At 52.6% G+C, this 15336-nt stretch overlaps 1 protein-coding gene across 2 annotated transcripts in view; it reads left to right on the forward strand.

Annotated features, from left to right (window-relative positions):
• Window positions 1-15336, forward strand: part of reln (reelin) — a 74521-nt gene that overhangs the window by 52697 nt on the left and 6488 nt on the right. For both annotated transcript variants that reach the window (XM_076170589.1, XM_076170597.1), the window contains exons 18-57: window positions 321-554; window positions 1637-1798; window positions 2453-2689; window positions 2785-2977; window positions 3605-3717; window positions 4575-4712; window positions 4793-4979; window positions 5108-5313; window positions 5452-5623; window positions 5711-5917; window positions 6023-6258; window positions 6367-6524; window positions 6612-6819; window positions 6983-7059; window positions 7390-7548; window positions 7676-7870; window positions 8420-8693; window positions 8799-8939; window positions 9036-9213; window positions 9300-9567; window positions 9733-9901; window positions 10000-10105; window positions 10198-10424; window positions 10520-10743; window positions 10863-11013; window positions 11118-11376; window positions 11459-11708; window positions 11807-11975; window positions 12079-12219; window positions 12308-12485; window positions 12608-12801; window positions 12945-13195; window positions 13306-13460; window positions 13559-13773; window positions 13861-14038; window positions 14137-14312; window positions 14402-14508; window positions 14589-14831; window positions 14934-15109; window positions 15205-15278. In XM_076170589.1, the coding sequence (XP_076026704.1) occupies window positions 321-554; window positions 1637-1798; window positions 2453-2689; window positions 2785-2977; window positions 3605-3717; window positions 4575-4712; window positions 4793-4979; window positions 5108-5313; window positions 5452-5623; window positions 5711-5917; window positions 6023-6258; window positions 6367-6524; window positions 6612-6819; window positions 6983-7059; window positions 7390-7548; window positions 7676-7870; window positions 8420-8693; window positions 8799-8939; window positions 9036-9213; window positions 9300-9567; window positions 9733-9901; window positions 10000-10105; window positions 10198-10424; window positions 10520-10743; window positions 10863-11013; window positions 11118-11376; window positions 11459-11708; window positions 11807-11975; window positions 12079-12219; window positions 12308-12485; window positions 12608-12801; window positions 12945-13195; window positions 13306-13460; window positions 13559-13773; window positions 13861-14038; window positions 14137-14312; window positions 14402-14508; window positions 14589-14831; window positions 14934-15109; window positions 15205-15278 (7386 nt within the window). The remainder of the gene's footprint in view (window positions 1-320; window positions 555-1636; window positions 1799-2452; window positions 2690-2784; window positions 2978-3604; window positions 3718-4574; window positions 4713-4792; window positions 4980-5107; window positions 5314-5451; window positions 5624-5710; window positions 5918-6022; window positions 6259-6366; window positions 6525-6611; window positions 6820-6982; window positions 7060-7389; window positions 7549-7675; window positions 7871-8419; window positions 8694-8798; window positions 8940-9035; window positions 9214-9299; window positions 9568-9732; window positions 9902-9999; window positions 10106-10197; window positions 10425-10519; window positions 10744-10862; window positions 11014-11117; window positions 11377-11458; window positions 11709-11806; window positions 11976-12078; window positions 12220-12307; window positions 12486-12607; window positions 12802-12944; window positions 13196-13305; window positions 13461-13558; window positions 13774-13860; window positions 14039-14136; window positions 14313-14401; window positions 14509-14588; window positions 14832-14933; window positions 15110-15204; window positions 15279-15336) is intronic.

The following is a 15336-nucleotide window of genomic DNA, read 5'->3' on the forward strand; positions in this document are numbered from 1 at the left end:
TCTGCTCATTAGCCGCCTAATGCCCTGCAGCACCAATCACCACTTACAATTAATCAAATTGCATTATGGGTATGATTTAGTAATGGATTTCCATAATCTTTTGTCTTTGTCTGTGACTCTTTTTAATGTGTGGTGTCTTCTTCCTTTCCTTTCCTCTCCTCTCCTCTCCTCTCTTCTGTTTTGTTCTCTTCTCTTCTCTTCTCTTCTCTTCTCTTCTCTTCTCTTCTCTTCTCTTCTCTTCTCTTCTCTTCTCTTCTCTTCTCTTCTCTTCTCTTCTCTCCTCTCCTCTCTTTTGCCACCACCCTCCCTTTGTCTCCCAGATGTGACCCAGGCTTCAGCGGTCCGGCCTGTGAACTGGCCTCTCAGACGTTCCCGGCGTTCCTCTCGGAGGGCTTCTCCAGCCCACGCCTCTCCTCCTACCACAGCTTCTCCTCTCTGCGGGGGGCCGAGGTCAGCTTCGGCTGCGGGGTGCTGGCCAGCGGCAAGGCCCTGGTATTCAACCGGGACAGCAGGAGACACTTGATCACCGCCCCTCTGGACAGCTCCCAGGCCAGGTAATGACACAGACTGAGACAGGGGACATTTGTGGGACATTTGGAGTGAGCAACATCGCAAACTAACAGGGATTCCAGAACAGAAATGTGTCTTAAAGCCAGGACGCTCTGTTTGTTTACAACACGACATTTTGATTCTCCTGATTTCGCCATCAGTTGATTGGCGTCTTGGCAGGAATGTGGCCTATCCTTCATCAGGTGTCGTCTGCTCTGATTGATACTGCAAATGTTCCGGCCGCTCGGCTCTCCGCCCTGCTCTGTCAATCACGCCCTCTGCTCCCTGTGGCCGTGCTGGGAGATGGATGGTGCTCACGGCGAGGACTTTGGCTGGGATGAAAGGAGAGAGGGGAGAGGAATAGAGAGAGAGGAAGCGGTGAAGTTAGATATGGCATCTGTGTTAGATTGATTATGCCTTTTGCGGCTCTCAGTTTGCCACCTGATGGCCGTATTTAATGCCAGTTTCCTGGCTGATTGAGTGAACAGCTGCCCGGGAGAGCAAACTGCACCCCTAATGAAACAGAGCCAAGCCAAGGACAGACAGACAGAGCCGGGAGGGGGGGGGGGCCAGGGGGCCACTGGCAGCCCGAGGCCCAGGATAGAATGGATTATAAATATTACATCAGTGTAGACAATAACATGTCTGCCAAAAAACAAAGTGAGAGACGATAGAAGACAAAACTGCTCTGACTCTGACTCTGACTCTGACTCTGACTCTGACTCTGACTCTGACGCATTCTCTCCTTCTCTCTTTCCTCCTCCACCTCTCGTGTAATCGTGTCCTCATTCATTTAATCACTTCATCCATCATCCTGCCTCCCTCCTCCCACCTCTACGCTCTGCCCGAGTGTCTGTTTATCTGCCCTCTCACCCCCCCTCCCCCACTCTCTCACCCCTTCTCCCTGAACTCACTCTTGGTCGCCTCACTTTTCTTTCTTCTCATTTATCAACTGGTCTCCTTTCTTTCCTTCTGTCTTTTTTTCCCATCTCAACTACTTTCTCCCCAAATGGCACCACAACTCACCTCATCTCCCCCTCTTCCCCCTCTTCCTCCTCTTCCTCCTCTTCCTCCTCTTCCTCCACAGGTACCTGCAGTTCACGCTCCGCCTGGGCAGTCGCAGCACCTTGAGCTCCTGTCCTGCCCCCGACCAGCCAGGAGAGGGCGTCCTCCTGCATTATTCCTCCGACAACGGCATCACCTGGACTCTGCTCCAGCACTACGCCTACCAAGGCTTCCACGAGCCACGGTGTGTGTTCCCCTCTCTCTCTCTCTCTCTCTCTGTGTGTGTGTGTGTGTGAGACCGCGATCCCATAGAGACGCCGCGACTCCATTAACAAACACATTTGTGTTGCTAATGGCGTGCTGAAGGTTTAAGCCTTTGGGACTCATCCAAGTCAGTTAGTGCCATCTATGTGTGTAATGAAGACAGAGTGGAGTGGAGTCAGGCAGCGCCGGGTCGGCCTGGGAGCTCTTCATCAGGACGGGAAAGGCCAACGGAGAGCAATGAGTCAGGGCCTGTGTTTGTATAAAGGAATGCAGTTGCAGGGCCCGTATAGACGTATAAGTGGAATATTGGGCTCTTAATGTTTGGTTCTATTGTCCCTCTGCATTGCTTCAGACTCTGCATAAGTTTGTCCTCAAGGTTTGAAAGTACACGTGTTTGTTTATGATGATCACATAAACAAACGTGACGATGTGGGCTTTAGAGCTGCTGTATGTTAGAGGCTGAATCATAGTGCAATCAGTGTGTGTGTGTGTGTATGTGTGTGTGTGTGACTAAGTCCAGCTGGAGTGTTTGGCATCTCTCACATCTTCACCACTGTCCTCACATTTCAGTCTCTTCTCCCTCAGATCTGAGCTTTATTCTTCTTCATCTTCTTCTCCTCCGTCCCTCGATCAGAATCGTTTCGGTGGAGTTGCCCGCCGGCGCTCGTAAGTTCGGCGTGCAGTTCCGCTGGTGGCAGCCGTACCACTCGGGCCGCAGCCACGACGTGTGGGCCCTGGACGAGATCAGCATGACCTCTGTGCTGTTCAACACCATCAGTCTTGACTTCAGCAACGTGCTGGACGTCACCCAGAGCCTGGGCTTCTACCTGGGCCATGTTCAGCCCTACTGTCAGCACGACTGGACCCTCAGGTGGGAGACGGGTTCATTATTCACGCACTGTATTCTAAATCACTGTGTATCCCCCTCTGACACACACTCTCTCTCCCCCTGGTGTCGACCTGTAGCTTCTCCGGCGAGCCCAGCCCCGGCTCCAGCATCCGTTACGTGGAGACTCAGTCCATGCAGATCGGCGCCTCCTACAGTTTGCAGTTCTCGCTGGTGATGGGCTGCGGCCGCGAGCCCTCCCCCCACATCGACACGCAGGTCCGCCTGGAGTTCTCCACCAACCACGGCCTCACCTGGCACCTGGTCAAAGAGGTACAGGAACACGGATCGGCCCTGGTTCTGCCATGTTAAAAGATTCAAGCTCCTGCCTTTGATGTTTGTCACACACCAAAACTTGTAGAAGTCATCCAGGGGAAAGACAAGGAAACATATCATTTATTTATGATCATGAATATTGATTTCCCCCTTACAGCCTCTGTAAGAAAACTTAAATACGGCGATTTGTTTCCAATGAGAAATGATCCCAATGACTTTTTATCATTCCAGTAGGAGCAAATACTTGAATCAGCACAGATGATTATCTTCCTGTGATGCCAACCAAGATTCCACTGATCACAATTGGTTTATAAATATTCATGATGCACCAAAGTATCTGCCAAGAGTTTTATTGCCTTTGGAATTGAATCCAGAGTAACGAGGCCTTCATCAGTGAGCGTCGTCATCTGCCAAGTGCAAAATGTAACTAACTCCCTCGTGTCCAAGGTCAGAGATGCTTTAATCCCGCTTTAACCTTTCACAGCCACATCCTAAGCGTGTGAGGTCGACGGAGCTTCACTGTGTATATGCGATTCAGCAGCAGAGCTCGATTGTATATCAATGTGAAACCTGTAATTACTGCTGCAAGCGTAATAATAAAACACCTTTGATTCATCTCTCCAGGCGTGTCTGCCCGGCATGCCGAGCTGCTCCGAGTTCACATCTCCCAGCGTCTACCACCCCTCTGAGTTCAAAGACTGGAGACGCATCACTCTGCCTCTGCCTCAGAAGACGTGGTGAGTAACACACACCGCAGCGCTTTGAACCGCCAATATCACAACAACCTGCAGGAGGAGTTTGATGCCCTGTTTCTTGCATTCAACTCTCACAATGCACAGGAAGTAAAGCCCCATAGTGTGTAATGTAGAGGTGAACGGGAGGACAGTGACGCCGCTCGGCTCTGTTCTAAAGCGATTAACATCAGGTCATGCAACCCTGTGATGTTAAATACACGCACACTCATATCAACTGAAATATATATCATGAAATATTTCCAGAAATGACCATAATACCGACATAATACCATGAGCACACGCATGCACATCCACTCTGATAATCACATAAACCCTCTCTCACACCCACACACACACACACACACACACACACACACACACACACACACGCTGACCTCCACCCCCATTTCATTCCGTGCCCCAGCTTCCCTAAACACAGGTGGTTTAATCTCATCCTCCTGTGTGTGATGTGAGGTCACGGGGGTCAGGGCAGCAAATGACGGTAAAACATTCCCGGTGTGTCTCCGTGTGATCAGACGGAGGTCCAGGTCGTCGGGGGTCAGACCGAGGGACGGACCGGCCGTATAATACTCAATATACTTGAGTTATCTACGCTGCTGCTGCTCCAATTTGTCACCGGCACACATGCAGCAAGAAGCGCTGAGACACACATACACACACACACACACACACACACAGACAAGGTTCCTCTGTGCAGGCTGGAACACTAAATCCACAAATCTTTTATATTTTGATCATCTTTATCCATATGACTTTAGCATCAGCAGACTGAAGGATGACCTCATAGGTTGATGTTAATGGACACGTATGCGTACTTACTGTTCATGTTCTGTGTTCAGGTCCAGCGCCACACGATTCCGTTGGATCCAAAACTACTACGGAGAGCAGGATGAGTGGGCTCTGGACGACATCTACATCGGTCAACAGTGTCCCCACATGTGCCACGGACATGGCTGGTGTGACCATGGCCACTGCAGGTCAGCCTTCACACACACACACACACTTTAATGCTTTGTATCATTGCCACTGTGTGTTTTCATTCCGTCTCCTCCCGTAGATGCGATGACGGCTTCTCTGGGACAGACTGCCAGCCGTCCTCCCTGCTGTCCTCCAGCGTCCTGTCTGACTTTGAGTCCCAGGATGCACTGCTGGCCACGTGGCAGGAGGTGATCGGTGGCGAGGTGATGTCTCCTGACCTGGGCTGCGGGGTCGTCTCATCGGGATCGTCACTGTACTTCAGCAAGGTAGAGAAACCAGCCATGACTTAGAATCTGAGAGTTTCTGCCGAGCGTGTGATGATTGCTTAACACAATGTGTGTGTGTGTGTGTGTGTGTGTGTGTGTGTGTGTGTGTGTGTGTGTGTGTGTGTCAGGCGGGGCTGAGACAGCTGGTGAGCTGGGACCTGGACACGGAATGGGCGGAGTTTGTGCAGTTCTACCTGCGTGTGGGCGGAGACTGGGCGGAGTGTAACCAGGCGGACAGCAGGGAGGAGGGAGTGCTGCTGCAGTACAGTAACGATGGAGGCATCAGCTGGGGACTCATCGCTGAGATGTACTTCACTGACTTCACCAAGCCTCGGTGAGAGAACTCATCTTCCTCACCTGCACACTAGATCTGCCTCCAACCGCTGACTATGTTATCCATCTATAGATCAGTATGAGCTCATGTGATGGTTTAAGAGATATTTTGACTTTATTCTCTTCCCCTCGTCCTCAGCTTTGTCCACTACGAGCTGCCTTTGTCCTCTAAGACGCCGTCCACCAGGTTCCGCTGGTGGCAGCCTCTCCACTCTGGGGACGGCTACGACCAGTGGGCCATCGATGACATCATCATTTTGTCCGAGCGGGAGAAGCACATCATCCCCATGGCCAACCCCACCCTGCCACAGGTCAGGAAGCGTTGGGAGACTTCCCAGAACACACAGTGTAGAATAGTGATGTCGCTCTCACCTCCTTTTCGTCTCGTGTCTCCACAGAACTTTTACGAGAAGCCGGCGTTCGATTACCCTCTGAACCAGATGAGTGTGTGGCTGATGCTGGGTAACGAAGGCATGGAGAAGGAGAGCAACAACAGCTTCTGTGCCCCCACGCCCTCTGCCATGGTGTTTGGACGCTCAGACGGGGACAGGGTGGCGGTCACCAGGGATCTGGCCCTGCGCCCCGGCTACACCCTGCAGTTTAAGGTACTCACAGGGGTCCGCTCATAGAATCAGGAATACTGAATCAATGAAATGATTCTGTAATGTCGTGGCGATCTGCTCCCTCACCCTCTTTCCTCCCTCTATCAGTTGAACATCGGCTGCGAGTCAGACTTCAGCGTGTCGGCCCCGGTGCTGCTGCAGTACTCTCATGACGCCGGCCGTACCTGGGCCCTGGTGAAGGAGGGGTGTTACCCAGGTACCCCGGGTGCAGGGGGGTGTGAGGGCAGCGGCCGTGAGCTCAGAGAGCCCAGCGTCTACAACACGGGAGACTACGAGCAGTGGACCAGGATCACCGTGGTCGTACCGCGTAATGTCGCAGCCAGGTAGCTATGGTAACCGGCCTACAGGCTGATGCTGACAGTATGTTTTCAATGTCTGCAAGTGTCTCTCTGACATCTTCCTCCTCTCCTCGCTTGCCACTGTGTCTTCAGTAAAACAAGGTTCCGGTGGTTCCAGGAGAGCAGTGTGTACAGAGACGCCCCAGCTTTTGCTCTGGACGGCGTCTACATCTCTGAGCCCTGTCCAAACCACTGCGGGGGACACGGAGACTGCATCTCCGGGGTCTGCTTCTGCGACATGGGATTCACAGGTACGCTGAAAAACAAACAAACAATCTCAGCCTCTTCATGTTATCTCCCTCATAATCAAACCTCCTGTTTGTCTTTGTGTCCTGCAGTGGAACAGGACAGCTGTGTGCCAGCTGTGGCCAGTCCCACCGAGCTGACCGAGGGCTTTGAAGGGAAGCTGAGCCCACTCTGGCAGGTCCTGGGCGGGGGACAAATCGGAGGGGGCTGTGGCACCATCGGTGAGGGGAAGGCGCTTTACTTCAGCAGTGCTGGCAGGAGAGAAGCCCGCACGGTGCCATTAGACACCACCAACACCAGGTGAGGGGGGGGGGAGTCAGTCTCTCAACCGGCCATGAGGGCTTGATCAGATCAGATAGATGCTTTATTGATCCCTTGCAGGAAATTCTATCATGACACCGTTAATTTGATCTATGATAGTTTGTCAAACACCGTATTAAGTTTGATCACCGTCTCTATGCAGGTTGGTCCAATTCTACATCCGAATTGGCAGCAAGAGTTTGGGACCCACTTGTACCAGGCCTCGCTCTCGCAATGAAGGTAATCACCAATCTATGCTGCCCCCGTGTGGCTGTTCCTTCACACTACAGCCTCGCTTTCTCCCTTGTTGTCTCCATCTGTTCCTCCTCAGGCTGTGTCTTTAATCAGCTGATGAGCCTTTGTGATCCAGTCAGAGTTGTGTAGCTGCACCTCTGTGTATCCTCTGAGTGATAATCAAAGCCTACTCTGCTCATCAGTCAGCCAGTCAGCAGATTGTTCAGTCTTAGCCTGCAGCAGTGCTCAAGGCTCAGTCTGTCAGATAAAGACACCGCCACTGTCTCACCTTGGTGTGTGTAAGCCGTGACGCAGCCCTTTGCTCCGTCCCCCCAGGCGTCCTCGTCCAGTTCTCCACCAACAACGGTGTCCAGTGGCAGTTTCTGAGGGAGCTGGACTTCAGTTCCTTCCTGGAGCCCCAAGTAGTGACCATTGAACTTCCACCTCAAGCCAAAACTCCCTACACAGTGTTCCGCTGGTGGCAGCCTCAGCAGGGTGAGCGCATGAACGGACAAATGGCAAATAATATGACTGATATGATGTTTTTTGATAGTGAGTGTTATGTAATGTTGTTGTCCGCCTGTCCTCATGTCTTCGTCTCTTTCCCTGTCCGTCCCTGTAGGTAAACACTCGGCTCAGTGGGCCCTGGACGATGTGCTGATCGGTATGAACGACAGCTCCAGGACGGGTTTCCACGACAAGTTTGACGGCGCCACCCCTCTGAGGCACAACTGGTACCGCATCCAGGGCGGAGAAGTGACGGTGGACTGTCTGTCTCTGGACACGGCGCTCACCTTCAACTCTGAGGCCATCGACAGTGAGTCACACACGCGATAATACAAGAATACAAACCAATAAACATGCACAGTGTATCAAATATAAACACAGCATACATTGTTTGCATAGTCACACACACACTCATCCACATTAAAATAAACCATATCAATAAACTGGCCGCGCCGCTACATCAGAGTATTACACACACCAGGCTGAAATTGAATCACCCCTGTGTGCCGCGGCGCCCTGGGGTCCTGCATTATTAATGAGGGCAAACCTGATTGAAAAGCCGGCCTGTTATTTATGTTTGCATTAAGCTGCAAACCGATTTACTTTGCACAAATATTACATTACACTACATCTCAGCCCGTTCATTAAGAGCGCCCGGCAAGAGCTATTTGGCAGCACATCTATTAAACAGAAGCTCTTTGTTTTTCCTCCGCAAAATGCACAGAACGCCGACGGTGGCACCTGTGTGTTGTCACCCCTCAACACAAACTGCTGAGTCGAAGCTATTAGTTGCAGTCCTTCTTCTTAAATGAACTTTTAGGCGTCAAAATGTGTTGTTCCATCCTTTTTCTTTGTGCAGAGAAGCCTCGGTACGCAGAGAGCTGGGACTTTGAGGTGTCCGGCTCGTCCTTCCTGCAGTTCGAGCTGAGCATGGGCTGCAGCAAGTCCACGTCCTTCTCACACGGCGTGCGGCTGGAGTTCTCCACAGACTGCGGCCGCCACTGGGCTCTCATCACGCCCGAGTGTGTGCCCCCGGCCATAGGCTGCGCCGGCTACACCCAGAGCTCCATCTACACCTCCACCCAGTACAAACACTGGAGGAGGATCACCGTCTACCTGCCCAGTGCTGCTAAGTAAGCAGGAACATGGACGTCTGCATGTGGCAACTTCATGTCCAGTGTTGGTAGATCATATTTGTGTACTGTATATTCCTTTCTAACTGTTTTTGAACTCCTTAGTTCCCCCAGGACTCGGTTCCGTTGGATCCAGACTCACTTCACTCCAGGAGCAGAAGGTTGGGCTCTTGACAATGTGCTGCTAGCCCCTGGCTGCCCCTGGATGTGCTCAGGTCACGGCCTGTGTGACAACGGACGCTGTGTGTAAGTCATCAAAGCTTTCACACTGTCATATGCTTTCCCCTCAATTATTGTTTTGTGTTCCTCGTCCACTAACGTTGCTCCAAATCTCCTTCAAAGGTGTGATAAGGGTTACGGAGGAGCCCACTGTGTGCCCCTTTCTCCCCTGCCGTCTCTCCTGAGGGAGGACTTTAACGAGAACCTGCAGCAGGAGACCTGGCCCGAGGTGTACGGAGCCGAAAAGGGAATGCTGAGCGGAGAGCCTCTCAAGTCTGGCACCGCCCTCATATTCAAAGGGGTACGAGTCCCAAAAGCCACACAGAGAGCAACGCTTGATCACAGTTTGAAGTTGTTAAACCTAGTTTGTGTCTGATGTGTTTGTAGGACGGCCTGCGTATGATCGTGTCACGAGACCTGGACTGCACCAACACGCTCTACATACAGTTCTCCTTCAAATTCATCACCAAAGGGGTCCCTGAGCGTTCTCACTCAGTGCTGCTGCAGTACTCTGTGAATGGAGGAATCAGTTGGCTCCTGCTGGATGAGTTTTACTTCCCAACTTCTACCGACACGCTGTTCCTCCACCTGCCGCTGCCAGCCAGCGCTCAGACCAACGCCACCCGCTTCAGACTGTGGCAGCCGTACAACAGCGGTGAGCAGACACACACACACACACACACACACACACACACACACACACACACACACACACACACACACACACACACACCAAAGTAGTACAGATTTGCTGACCGTCCCTCCATCCACAGGTCAAATTCCTACAGTGATTACATGAACATGTTCTTGTCCCTTCCAGGTAAGAAAGAGGAGGTGTGGGTGATCGATGACCTCATCATAGACGGCAGCACTTTACACAACCCCCCTGTGGTGATAGACAGCTTTGAGGAAGGCCCCGACGAGTCCAACTGGCTCTTCTTCCCTGGAGGAAACACCGGCCTGTACTGTCCCTACCAGAAGACCGGCCTGTAAGAGCAGGCGACACTTTTAAGATGGTGGCAGTGCCAATGATCGTCTGTATTCTTTACTTCTATAATCAATAATCAAACCGGTGTGTGTTGTGCAGGGAGGAGGATGAATCGTCCATGGTGTTTGTCTCCAGTGAACTTGGAGAACATTCTATTACCACCAGGGACATCGACGTCAATGAGAACACCATCATCCAGTTTGAGGTACACACACAGACACACACACACACACACACACACACAAACTCCTCCAAGTCACTTTCACTGATGTCATATGTGTGTTCACGTCTCTCCAGATGAATGTGGGCTGCACAGCTGACAGCTCCTCTGCCCACCCAGTGCGTCTGGAGTTCTCCCGGGACTTTGGAGCCACATGGCATCTCCTGGTTCCCCTGTGTGCCGGTGGGGCCCAGCCCTCCTCTCTGTGCTCCACAGAGCTCCACCCTGCCAGTGTCTACTACCCTGGCACCACTCAGGGCTGGCGAAGGGAAGTGATCCACTTTGGCAAGCTGCGTCTGTGCGGGTAAAGACAGAACTCCTCCACAGCTGCAGGTCCACTCATGAAAACAAATCACTGATAATTCTTCTCCTCACGCCCTCTGTTTACTTTTCCATTAGGTCAGTGAGGTTCCGTTGGTACCAGGGTTTCTTCTCTACCGGCTCTGCTCCACCCACATGGGCTTTGGATAACATCTACATCGGACCACAGTGTCAGGACATGTGTAACGGCCACGGCACCTGTGTGGGCGGCGCACACTGTGTGTGTGATCCTGGCTTCTCTGGATCTGACTGCTCTGAGCCGGACTCTCCCAACCCCGACTTCCTCAAAGAGGACTTTGAAGGTATAACAGCAGGCCATATTATGATGTCATGTGTTCAAGAACATACTGATGGATTTGAACGAATTCATATTGTGTGTTTGTTTTTATTTGTGTGTGTGTGTGTGTGTGTGTGGACAAAGATGGAGCTGTGGATGCTGAGCACTTCAGACAGCTTAGTGGAGGTAAACCATCTAGGAAGTGTGGAATAATGTCCAGTGGGAACCATCTGTTCTTCAGCGAGGATGGTCTCCGCATGCTGGTCACTAAGGACATGGACCTGTCAAACGCCAGGTACACCAGCCTCCACACACACACTCACACACTGTTAAACAAACATGTACATTCCGGGTTGCCATGAATAAGCTCTTGTGTGTGTTGATGTCTGTGTGGTCCAGGTTTGTTCAGTTCTTCCTCAGACTGGGCTGTGGTAAAGCGGCCCCTGACCCTCGCTCTCAGCCCGTGCTGCTCCAGTTCTCTGTGGACGGAGGTCTGACCTGGGGACTCCTGCAGGAATTCCTCTTCAGCAACAGCAGCAACCAAGCTCGCCTGGTGGCCCTGGAGATCCCGCTACGCGCCCGCACGCCCTCCACTCGCCTCCGCTGGTGGCAGCCCTCTGAGAACGGGCATTTCTACAGCCCATGGGTCATTGACCAGGTAGACTGAGAGGAGAAGGACCTCTGCCCAGCTGAAATACATCTGAATACTAGAGGCAACATGTATCTTCGTCTTCCTCCAGGTGGTGGTAGGTGGCAGTGCCAGTGGCTGGGGACCTCTGGAAGACGACTTCTCCTCCATCGACGGCCGCTCCTGGCTCCTCCACCCGGGAGGAACCCGCATGCCCGTCTGTGGCTCCGACGGTGCCGCTTTCGCCTTCATCGAGAAGTCCAACACTCGCTACGCCGTCACCACCGACATCAGCCTGGGCCAGGACGCCTTCATCCAGTTTGACTTCTCCGCCTCATGTTCTGTCACCAGCTCCTGTTATTGTACGTAACAAAGAGCGGGAAGAGATGAATGTATGACCTTTAGACCGCTTTGTGAGTTTGCAGTGGAGTGAATCTGTATAATCTTTCCTTCTCTCCAGCGGTGGAGTTGGAGTATTCTTTGGATCTGGGTCTGACCTGGCAGCCCCTGGTCAGAGACTGTCTGCCCACCAGCCCCGACTGCTCCTCCTACACCCTGCAGAGGCTGCTGGTCTCTGACACCTTCAACAAGTGGGGGCGCCTCACCCTGCCCATCCCCTCCTACGCCAGGTCAGGCTCACAAAGCTGTGGCGGCTAAACACGGCCGTGGGCAAATTCCATTTCAAAACACACTTATGCTACATAACTGTGTTTTCTGAAATCTGATCCACAGGTCTCCAGCTACAAGGTTCCGTTGGTACCAGCAGGCTCCGTTTGACAAGCAGCAGACGTGGGCGCTGGATAACCTCTATATCGGAGACGGTTGCCCAGATATGTGCTCAGGACATGGACGCTGCCAGCAGAGCGCTTGTGTGTAAGTAAAGAGATCTGGCTCAATCTCAAAACGTCAATAGAATCAGACTGAAATGATTGATGGTGACTGGCTCCGCCCCTCCTCTCAGGTGTGACCCCGAGTGGGGCGGAGAGTACTGCGATGAGCCCGTGGTCCCCCTGCCCTCCCAGCTGAAGGACAGCTTCAGCCGAGCCCCCTCCCTCAGCCACTGGCACGTGCTGACCGGTGGGAAGCTCAGCACCGTGTGTGGAGCTGTGGCCTCTGGAGCTGCTCTGCACTTCAGCGGGGTAAACACACACACACACACACACACACACACACACACATACAGGATGTTGCCTTCTTTCATGGTTTATCCAAGTTAATGAATAACACAACCCTGTTCACCATATGTGTGTGTGTGTTACAGAGTTGCAGTCGTCAGCTGGTGACTGTGGACTTGAACCTGACAAACGCTGAGTTCATCCAGTTTTACTTCATGTACGGCTGCATGATCCCACCTAGCAACCGTAACCAGGGTGTGCTCCTGGAGTACAGCTTGAACGGAGGAATCAACTGGCATCTACTGACAGAGATCTTCTACGATCTCTACACCAAACCCGGGTGAGTCTTTAGGCGCAGTGATGAGAATGTGTGTGACAGAATGATGCAGTGTGTGAGGTTTGGATTGTGTTCAATAAAATGTGAATAATATTCTCCTTCATGGAGTTTTTTAATCCTGCATGTTCTGTGTGTCTCTCCTCCAGATTTGTGAATGTGCTGCTGCCCCCTGCTGCCCGTCAGGAGGGAGTGCGTGTGCGCTGGTGGCAGCCTCAGCACGAGGGTGCAGACCAAAGCGACTGGGCTCTGGATAACGTCCTCATCGCAGGCTCTGACCCCCGGGCGCAGATCTCTGACACCTTCGGCGGGGTGGCGCTGCCCAACCACGAGAGATCTCCAGCTGACGAGACCTCTGGAAGGATGAGCGAACTCAGCGAGCAGGAGGAAACACCCATAGGTAGAGCAACACCCCAGCCCCGGGTCTAAAGGGTCAAATGGGTCAACCGACAAACTGATGAGTAAATAACAAACTATCTAAACTTTGCCCCTCTGCTTTCTCTCTCTCAGTGAGCGATCATTGGTTGTTCTCAGAGGACTGCTTGGTGCAACGCTTCTGCAGCTCCCCTGATGGAGTGATGGTGTGTGGCAGTGCAGATGGGCGAGAGGTGTACGCCGTCACACATGACATCGTGCCTGATAAGGGCTGGGTCATGCAGTTTAAGGTAGCTAATCATCCAGCAGTCATTCCTAGGCAGAGGGAACAGTTGTGTGTGTGTGTTGTGTGTCTCAAACCTTCTCCGATCTCCGCGTCTCCCCTCAGATCGCTGTAGGCTGCAGTATGCCAGAGCGCCACGCGGACCGGCAGATCCATGTTCAGTATTCTGTGGACTTCGGTGTGACCTGGAAGTATTTGGTGCCACAGTGCCTACCTGCTGACCCCCGCTGTGGAGGTCAGGTGTCCCAGCCGTCCGTGTTCTTCCCCGCTGAGGGATGGAAGAGGGCCGTCTACCTGCTGCCAGACAGCCTGGCGGACACGTGAGTCCTCCGCTGTCCCCTCATGGTACTGTACACACCACAATACTCTTACTGTGTATCAGAAATAAGATCTGCTCTGCTCTTCAGGTCCGTGCGGTTCCGGTTTTACCAGCAGCACTCGGACACTCAGTGGGGGGTGGAGAACTTCTACATCGGCCCGGCGTGCGACAGTCACTGCGGCGGACACGGAGACTGCCTGGATCAACGCTGTCTCTGTGACCCGGGCTTCACTGGACCCAACTGTTACGCCAGCACTGCTCTCAAGGTAAAGAAAGAGATTACACCAAAGGAAAGACAAAAATGAGTCAGATGTGTTTTATATGGTGCACGATTCCAGTTATTCAGAAAGCTCTTTGTCCCCAGGCGTCTCTGAAGGAGCGATTTGACTGGGAGGGAGCAGCGGGCCCTCAGTGGCAGGTGCTGGAGGGCGGGAGACCCTGTACAGAGTGCGGCGTGCTGGTCGAGGGGACGTCCCTGTACTTTGCAGGGGCCGACGCCAGACAGGCTGTGACTGCAGACCTGGACCTGCGTGGAGCCAAGTCAGTCCTCCTGCTTCTGTCGGGCTTCATCTTACTTCCAATGCTGCGTTTCTGTGATCGTGTCATGAATGCCGTGTTTCTGCCGGTAGGTTTGTGGAGTACTGGGCCAGGATAGGAAGCGAAGACAACACCACCATGTGCCACCGTCCTACCTGTCGTAAAGAGGGAGTGCTGCTGGACTACTCTACAGACGGAGGTGCGGTAATAATACATCACAAACTCTCTTTAGTCATCTTCATCTTCTGATCCTGACTCTTCTGCCCGTCGACCCCTCAGGCGTGTCCTGGACCCTGCTGCATGAGATGGACTACCTGAAGTACGTGTCGGTGAGGAGAGACTACATCGCTCTGCCAGAGGGCGCTCTGACAAACGCTACCCGCCTGCGCTGGTGGCAACCCTTCACCATTTCCTCTGGCCTGGCAGCGCCCAGCCTGGAGAGAGCCCAGTGGGCCATCGACAACATCTTGGTCGGAGGGTCAGACATCAACCCGTCCATGCTGCTTGACACCTTTGATGATGGTAAGCAGGTTGTTGCAGATGTTTTAGAACACTTACAATGTTTTGGCGCTAACTTTGAGTCTCTCCTCTCCTCTTCTTGTGTGTGTGTTTGTGTTTCATCAGAGGGAGTTTCTCACGAGGAGAGCTGGAGTTTCTACCCGAACGCCGTGCGAACAGCTGGCTTCTGTGGAAACCCTTCATTCCACCTGTACTGGCCCAACAAGAACCAAGACAGGACGCACAACATCTTAGCCACCCGTGAACTCATAGTGCAGCCCGGCTACATTCTACAGTTCAAGGTTCAGCCGCAGAGCCACAGAGCTCACATGAACTGATGTCTTCTTTGTTCTGTTTGTGACCGCTAAAGTCTCTTACCTGTTCCTTGTCTGTGCAGATTGTTGTTGGTTGTGAAGCAGACGCCTGTGAGGATCATCATTCTGTCCTGCTGCAGTACAGGAAGGATGCAAGGTGGGACAACAAAGGACAGAGACGAACAAAAGACATTTTTTATTGTGAACGTGTGACT

This window comes from Genypterus blacodes, unplaced genomic scaffold, assembly GCF_046128005.1.
Source record: "Genypterus blacodes isolate CSIRO-AG114 ecotype Tasmania unplaced genomic scaffold, CSIRO-AGI_Gbla_v1 ptg000015l_1, whole genome shotgun sequence".
Lineage (NCBI taxonomy): Eukaryota > Metazoa > Chordata > Actinopteri > Ophidiiformes > Ophidiidae > Genypterus > Genypterus blacodes.